At 38.2% G+C, this 8041-nt stretch overlaps 2 protein-coding genes across 2 annotated transcripts in view; both read left to right on the forward strand.

Moving 5' to 3' along the window:
• The first annotated feature begins 1699 nt into the window (after window positions 1-1699).
• On the forward strand, window positions 1700-2376 carry LOC122093791 (60S acidic ribosomal protein P2-like). The gene has a single exon (XM_042664274.1). It carries the CDS (start codon window positions 1866-1868, stop codon window positions 2211-2213), a length of 348 nt encoding a protein of 115 aa, XP_042520208.1. The 5' UTR covers window positions 1700-1865; the 3' UTR covers window positions 2214-2376.
• A 431-nt stretch (window positions 2377-2807) lies between these two features.
• The window catches only part of LOC122093790 (serine/threonine-protein phosphatase 2A 65 kDa regulatory subunit A beta isoform), a 29403-nt gene continuing 24169 nt past the window's right edge, over window positions 2808-8041 (forward strand). Inside the window, exons 1-4 of the mRNA XM_042664273.1 lie at window positions 2808-3118; window positions 3349-3765; window positions 4385-4631; window positions 5536-5648. Coding sequence (XP_042520207.1) covers window positions 3373-3765; window positions 4385-4631; window positions 5536-5648 — 753 coding nt within the window. The 5' untranslated portion in view covers window positions 2808-3118; window positions 3349-3372. The remainder of the gene's footprint in view (window positions 3119-3348; window positions 3766-4384; window positions 4632-5535; window positions 5649-8041) is intronic.

The raw sequence follows: 8041 nt of genomic DNA on the forward strand, positions 1-8041 counted from the left end.
AAAAAAAAAAGGAAAAAATGAACCATATACACCAAACAGAAGATTCAATATTCTTGTTGTTGTAAAATGAACCATAGATTAGTGATAAAATACTGACTAGACGATTTATCCCAAGATTTATGATAAGAGGAACACCTACTTGTACCATGGGGAGATGATGAGGTATATGACATTTGGATATCTAGGAGATTGTTCAATTTCAAATTCCAAATGCAAATTCATTAACTGGAACTGTTTTTCTAAGCCCCCGAGACAGGGAACACTGGCACCTATCTATCTTTTCTATTCATGAAATGACCTCTTACCCTCCAATGTATGATACCATTTTGGCACACCACATCAGTGCACTCCTTTATACTGCTTGCTCATAGAACTCTCTCCCTTCATCAGTATATTTTTCCACATATTAACATGCTTCCTCTTTAAAGTCCGTTCTCTATCCCTATAAAATATTAGACACTTTTCAAACTTTTTATTTGTCATTTGGCCAATGCCACTTTTATGTTGTGTTGACACTAGGGTACTGTTTGACAACGTTTTTGGGAATAGAAACGGAATTTTAAAGGTGTTTGATAAACATTGTTTCTTGAAACGTTTATTTGTCTATGTTCTATTGGCTTATTCTGTCTATGTGAAGGGGTCTTCTGGTTTCTTCTCCTTTGATTATCATCTCCATCTCTTATTCTCTTATTCAATATATTTCTTTCAATATTTGTCGAAGTTAATTTTCTTGATCAGTTGATCTTGTAGTTTTTCTTGATTTCTCTGAACTGGTAATCCTCATATCGGTTAAAGATGAAACGGACCGAGGTCGATCTTTGCGGATGAGCTTTTTGGCGTTGATGATGGTTCTCTACTTTATTTAATTCCAAGTTTAGATCTTTTTCCCCCTTTTTTTTTTGTGTTTTTTGTTTTGCAGGTTTCGCTGTATGGAGAGAAATTTGTTGACTATGAGCGAGCTATGGATTTCGTCGATGGTAGTTGAAGAATGGGTGATCTACCCCACGGACATATTCAACGTTTATTCTATGAATATTACAACATTAGATGAGTGGAAGCAGTAATTAGAGGTCCATTTTAGTTGTTTCCAGAAACGATACTGTGTTTTTAGAACCATTAATAGGTAGAAATTTCAATTTCAATTTATAAAAACAGGTGAAATGAAACACTTTTACCACACGTTTTTTACAACATTTCTACATTTTTATTCTCCATTTATAGAAATAGAAAAATGCAGAAACATGTTTATGGGAATATTGTCAAACGGTACTTGATGTGCCATACAACTTACATTTGCCCAAAAATATTATGTAGGCTTTTGGGCTTGTAATTCCAACTTCCAAACCGCCCATACTAGATTTGTATGTCGTAAAACGTGTCTCCACCATGGTTTCAAGTATCGATATTGGATCAGTTGGGTCAGTCATATCGGATCAGTATCCGCTGAGATCGATCCTGATACCTGACTGATCCTGTGACGGGTATCGGTATCATCCTGAGTATCGGATATCGATCCGACCTGATCCCTTTTTTTTTTTTTTTTTTTAACCAGTAAAATCTTCCTACTTTCTTCATCAATATGTCACAGAAACTATTACAACTCAGCGAGAAGAAGATCCCAGAAAAATTGTAATTTGCCCCAAGGACAGATTCTTCTCAGAATACTTTCCCCCAATGACCGGTACAAAATTAATAACCACAGACAAGGAATTAACTCACGATTCCAGCACAATCCACGACTCTGAGGAATTCCGGCAAATTAGAGAGAAACGGGAGTCACGGACTTCCGCGTATAGCCATTTGTATCTCTCTCCGTCCCTCTCTCTGTGACAAATAATTTGATTATATTAGTTTTCTGAGCAAAAATGAAGGTTATCGTTGCCTACTTGCTCTCTGTTTTGGGCGGAAACACCAGCCCTTCTGCCGACGATTTGAAGAACATTCTTGGATCAGTTGGGGCTGATGCTGATGATGATAAAATTAAGCTACTGCTATCTAAAGTTAAGGGTAAAGATATTACAGAGCTAATTGCATCTGGAAGGGAGAAGCTTGCTTCAGTGCCTTCTGGTGGTGGTGCAGCCATTGCGGTGGCTGCAAGTGCTAACGGCGGCGGGGGTGGTGCAGCCCCTGCTGCGGATGAGCCAAAGAAAGAAAAAAAAGTGGAAGAGAAAGAGGAGTCAGATGATGACATGGGCTTTAGTCTTTTCGACTGAGGGATTCTGATGTCGGTCTTTGTGTAGGAAGCCAATTGCTTCCCATTTTATAGCACTTGGGCTGAATTTTTGGTCAGTGGAGGGTTATTTTATCAGATGTTTAGAGGGTTTTTTGTTCTTCCTATGTATCTTTTGATTCCGGCAAATTGAAAATTTTCCCATATCGCCTTGATTCGACGAGGATTGTTACGATGATCCTCTCCGTCCGGGGTTGAATGCTTACACATTCTCTCATCGGAGACAAGACCTACTCGGGGCTGGTGACGGATCTACTCGGGGCTGGTGACGGATCTTTTCAGATTCCTTCTCCATAGCCAACAGCTGGACTTGGAGAGAACTAAGAACCGAAAGGAGAAGACGCATGGAAAAAAAAAAAACAAAAGATCCTAGCCGATACGGTGACCGATCCGGAAAAACTGTAGTATTTCCGATCCTTAACCGATTATTACCGATACCAATTCGTATCGCATCGCATCGCATCGGTTTCTTCTATGACCGATACCGATCCCGATACCAAGTTTTAAAACCCTGGTCCCCACAGGGCCCACCATATGAATCCCTCTCGTAGTCTCGTGCTACCGCTTGCGCCCCAAAAAAACGGCATTTGGTGTTCACTGATTATTTCCATTTGTTCCCTTAAGGAGTTTCGGAAGAACGAACGAAGCGAAATACCTATTTTTGGGATTCAGTTCTCTCGCTTGAATCTCCAGACAGAGAAGAAACGGCACTAGGAGTCAGAGGCAGCCCGTCGGAAGTCATTCCAAGCTCTGTGTTAATTAAACGATCAATCTTTCTCTTCATTTCTTGTGTTTTCGTCTCCCAGTGGTTGCATTCACACTTCGACGATCGAATTCTGTGCGCTAAGCTTATGATTTGTTGATTCTAGGGTTTTGTTTTCTTTCCAGGTAATTAATAGCTTTCCATTCTCTCTCTATTCATTTCCTCTTTCTTCCTCAACTTTTAATTCTAGGGTTCCTCCCAGATCTTAAAGACTTTCCCGATCTAGCTCTCAAAAGCCACATTTTTATAGATTCCGCATAAATTGTTAATTATTTGGCTAGGATTTCTTTTTGTTTTGCCTTGATTCAGTAATAATGTACGATCTCTGTGGTTTTTTTTTTTTTTTTTCCTGCAGCGGCCAAGAAATTTTTGAGATACAATGGCTATGATCGACGAGCCACTGTATCCGATTGCTATTTTAATCGACGAATTGAAAAATGAAGATATCCAGCTTCGGTTAAACTCTATCCGTAGGCTTTCCACGATAGCTCGTGCTTTGGGCGAGGAGAGAACACGGAAGGAATTGATTCCTTTTCTTAGTGAGAACAATGACGACGATGATGAAGTACTGCTTGCAATGGGAGAGGAGCTTGGGGTGTTCATTCCTTACGTTGGTGGAGTGGAATATGCTCATGTTTTGTTACCCCCGTTGGAGACTCTGTGTACTGTTGAGGAAACCTGTGTGAGGGACAAGGCAGTGGAGTCGTTGTGTCGGATTGGTGCTCAGATGAAGGAGAGTGATCTTGTCGATTGGTTTATTCCTTTGGTCAAGGTAATGGTGTTGCTTCGGCTGTATGATGTTTTTCGATTAAGGGTTTGGTTGTTAATGTTTTTATTCGGCTTTATGTTGTTTTCCTACTAAGTTCTTGGATGTTGCCTTTCATGTTTAGTGGGATTTGAGTCGTACTAACAGAGAATGGTTGTCACACAAGATTACAAGAGTTAATGAGCACTTGAACCTTTTCCATTATCATGACCTTTATTTCGTAATAGTCTTCTAGATGGTAATTACATCAGGTTTATATGTTAGATATTTTTGATGGTCCTCAAAAAACTCAGTAAGTTGTCTTAAGTATTATAGAGAAGCTCGGGCTTTAATTCATTTCAAACATATTACTTGTTTATATGAGGTTCTCATTATTTTTGTATGATGTTAGTGGTTATCCATCTTAATGATGCTGCTGCTTCAACTGGAACAATGCTTTAGCATTTGACTTCCTCATAAATGGGAAAAGAAGTTCCACCCTCCCCAAGTACCATCCTTGGTCTTTTGCACTTGAGGGGTTGTCCATTAAAAAAAAAATCAACTGCTTTGATTCTCTTTATTATTCCTCATGCCTTAATGTTGTTGCTATAGTGTTCTGTTAACGTGTTATGATTTCTGCCTTCAGAGACTGGCATCTGGTGAGTGGTTTACAGCTCGGGTTTCCTCATGTGGACTGTTTCATATTGCTTATCCCAGTGCACCAGAGATGTTAAAGACAGAATTACGGCAAATATACAGCCAATTATGTCAAGATGACATGCCAATGGTGAGGAGGTCTGCTGCATCAAACCTCGGAAAGTTTGCTGCTACAGTTGAACCAGCCCACCTGAAGACTGATATGATGTCAATATTTGAGGATCTGACTCAGGATGGTAAGCAGACTTTGAATTTTTCTAATTTCTTAATTTAATTTTAATTCAATGGGTAACTTCTACTTTGGTATCTAAATTCTCTGCTGATATCGTATTTTTTTCACCACTCATTTTTGTGTTTAGTAAAGGTTTTGGCTCCTTCATAATTTCTTAAACCGCATGATATGGTTGCTATGAGTAATGTAGACATTTTGCACATTCACACTTATGCAAATCAATGCAATTGGTGTCCTAATTTATTAGCCAGAATGTATAAAAGAGGGTTAGAAACAGTAAAGGGGCTTTTCTTAGCACTTGTGTAGGGATTGCATACGAGAGGGAAAGAAATAATGTTTCATGCTTGCCCATTGCATTAGATGATTTGTAATGATGTGGACTTAACTACATATATTTTTAGTTTACCTCCGCTGCCATGTATTCGGGGTAGTAAAGCCTTGCTAATAACAAACAACGATGTTTAATAGTATTCAAGGTGTGGATATTCACATTTACTATCCTATGAGGAGATAATGAAATACACAGAGGATAGATCCAGCAGTGTAGCTCTTTGGCTCACCTAACTGTGATATGTATGCTGGTCCAGGCACGTGTTTTGGAATGTCTGTGAGGTCGAGTGAGAGATCATTGTTTTACCTTTTTCTTTTGTCTTCGTTGTGGTAATTAACTTTTTTTGGTGTATTGGTGTGTGAGATGGTCTTTCAAGGTCTCAGTGTATGGATTTTTCTTTTAAATTCTTGTAATTCTTTTCTGATCTTTTATGCATAATGAGAAGCCAGTAGAAGGGGATTAAGCTAATGGTGATTACTTTGCCTTTGCATGCCTATTTGTGAGATGTTATTTTTGAAGATTTGTTATTTGTCTATTATAGCAAGCGTAAGTACTTACCAAGTATGATTCATTTCAGATCAAGATTCTGTTAGACTATTGGCTGTTGAGGGGTGTGCGGCACTTGGAAAATTGTTGGAATCCCAGGACTGTGTTGCTCATATCCTTCCTGTCATCGTTAATTTCTCCCAGGTATGCTTCTCATGGATACCTTCTACCCTTTTACTGGTTTTGACCTATCCTAGTTCCACTAGGAGTTGTCCACGTCAGCAGATCTGACCATTGAATCTAGCTGAGTTTTTCAGCAACTGTTATACCCCCATAAGGATCACTCGACCAGCCCTATATGCTGACCTGAGTTGATCTGGTTTATGTGATATCTCTTCGAATCTCGCTATTTTCACTCTGTTTTCGATCCTGTTTTGTACGGGTTTTGTGTTTAAATCAGACCACATTATCGTGGGGTTATTTTAGTAGTTTTTTCCCACCTGAATGTAATTCTTCTATAGTCGTGGCAGGATCAGGAGTTGTTTTTTTCCAGCTTGATATTTGAATGTTTGTTAAAGTCCTAGATGGGTTAGGAGTCCACCAAGGCTGGTTGACAGCTGTGTTTTGCTGATTTAAATTTCTGTTTTCATTTCAATTAGGATTTGGTCCAGGCCAGTTCATGAGTTGGTCCATTCCAGTTCTAATGGCTTACAGTCCCCCCTCCCCGCCCTTTTTTTATTTATTTTTATTTTGAGTCATACAAATCTGCTTTTCTTGAAGTGATGTGGATTCAGTGCAAGTTTGAGTGGATTCTTAGGTTATACTTGGTGGAATCCAAGGGGGGTTCAGGTGGATTCCTGGCCTGTTCTATATATATTTGGTTTTATTCCGGGAAGATCCATGATAGAAAGCCATGGAGTTGGCATGGTCATATACAATAGAGACCTTAGATGTTCCACTATGGATGAGTGATTTGATTCAGATTGAAAGAGCTAAACGATCTTGGGCCAGACCTAAAATGACTCTGGGAGAAGTGAGGAAAGATATTCATAGCTAAGGTCTTGTATTAAGTATGACTTCGAACAGAGCTGATTAGAGGGTAAGGATTCATGTAGCTGACCCCCTGGGATTAGGCTGAGTTGAGATGATTTTTTCTTCTTCTCATAAACAGGCCAGTATATACTTCAATTGCTTCAAACTCTACATACTAGTTCTTGATAGTCTGCTCTCTTGATTTCTGATGTATTCTATTGAGTTTGAACTGTTGGAATACTAGTTCTAGAACTGTTACTTTGTTCTCATAGTAGCATTAAGAGTTGGCTTCGCAAGCCATTTTGCTTCTTTATTTATAGATATATTTTGCATTCACATTCTTTTGATAGAAAGGTTCAAGAAGTCGGTTTTGATAGGTGAAACCGAAATAATTAGGATTTCGATTGAAACTTGGCCGAGGTTTCGGTGCACGGTTTCATTTCACCATTTTGTTGGTCAAACGGTCAAGGTGAAACTTGGAAATGACCCTAATTAAGCATCCATAAACATGATGTTGAAAAACACTCTCAAATTGTTAGTTTGGTTTCATACCCTAGGTTGGCAATGTATGCCGTACACCTTGCCTCTATATTTCTCAGAGATATGTGTTACACGTGATTTAGCACCATAACAATATAACATTCAAAATATAATGAAAGCAATTAAAATATGCAATTGCAAGTGACAAATGAGAAAAATCATTTAATTTTTATTAAATTTCAAAAGATTACATCATATTGTACATTCATCGACATCACATCATAGGTGCAAATAAGCAAAGGTCCCCTGCTTTTCCTCATAGTCTCCTACTGTATGTCGATACCACATAAAGTTTCGGGTGTCCATGGCCTTCTGCACCTCAAGGGGGGGAACCCTGGGGCTTTGGCCTTGTCCTTATATCCACCTATCAAATGCCACTTCAGTCTAGTACTCTAGTGGCCCCATCTCCCATGATTTTTTTTCTCACAATAATTGCCTTGAGATTTCTTCTTGTCATCCCTAATAGGTACACCATGCCTCCATGCTATGTCCTCCCCCATCTCCTCCTTGAGAAGCATGATGTACTCTTTATACACTGTTGCAAAATAGTGTCACATCATTGAATTTTCTTCATCAATTAAAAATCCTATGAAAACAAGAAAGCTATTTTCTAATTTCTCCTATGCCTTATATTTTTTTTCTCTCTACCTAAGCGTTATATTTTTTACTTGCGTAAAACTAATTTTTAAAGAGTTTTTTAAAATAATAATAACCTAATTGACCAATATGTAAATATGGTGACAACACACAAAGGATCGGTTTGAGTTGAAAAGACAACCTCAATACTTCTAAAAATTTTCACTATTTTTCAAATCTAAGCATAATATTTTTCATTTTATAAATATTAAAAATATCAAAATTTAAAATTATTATTTTTTTGTAGAGAAATAAGAGCGACACAATTGTGAGGCCGCAGATCGGCCAATGGTGTCCAACATTGAGCTCCAACCACTAAGTATTAACCTTTTTTTTTTTTTCCCAAAAAAATGTTGCAACAAAATCAATTATTTAACCACACCAAAAAA

This window comes from Macadamia integrifolia, chromosome 11 (genome assembly GCF_013358625.1).
Source record: "Macadamia integrifolia cultivar HAES 741 chromosome 11, SCU_Mint_v3, whole genome shotgun sequence".
NCBI classification, from domain to species: domain Eukaryota; kingdom Viridiplantae; phylum Streptophyta; class Magnoliopsida; order Proteales; family Proteaceae; genus Macadamia; species Macadamia integrifolia.

Excerpts from the sequence above, each read along its gene's own strand:
- LOC122093791 (XM_042664274.1), top strand. The coding sequence starts at position 1,866 with ATGAAGGTTATCGTTGCCTACTTGCTCTCTGTTTTGGGCGGAAACACC.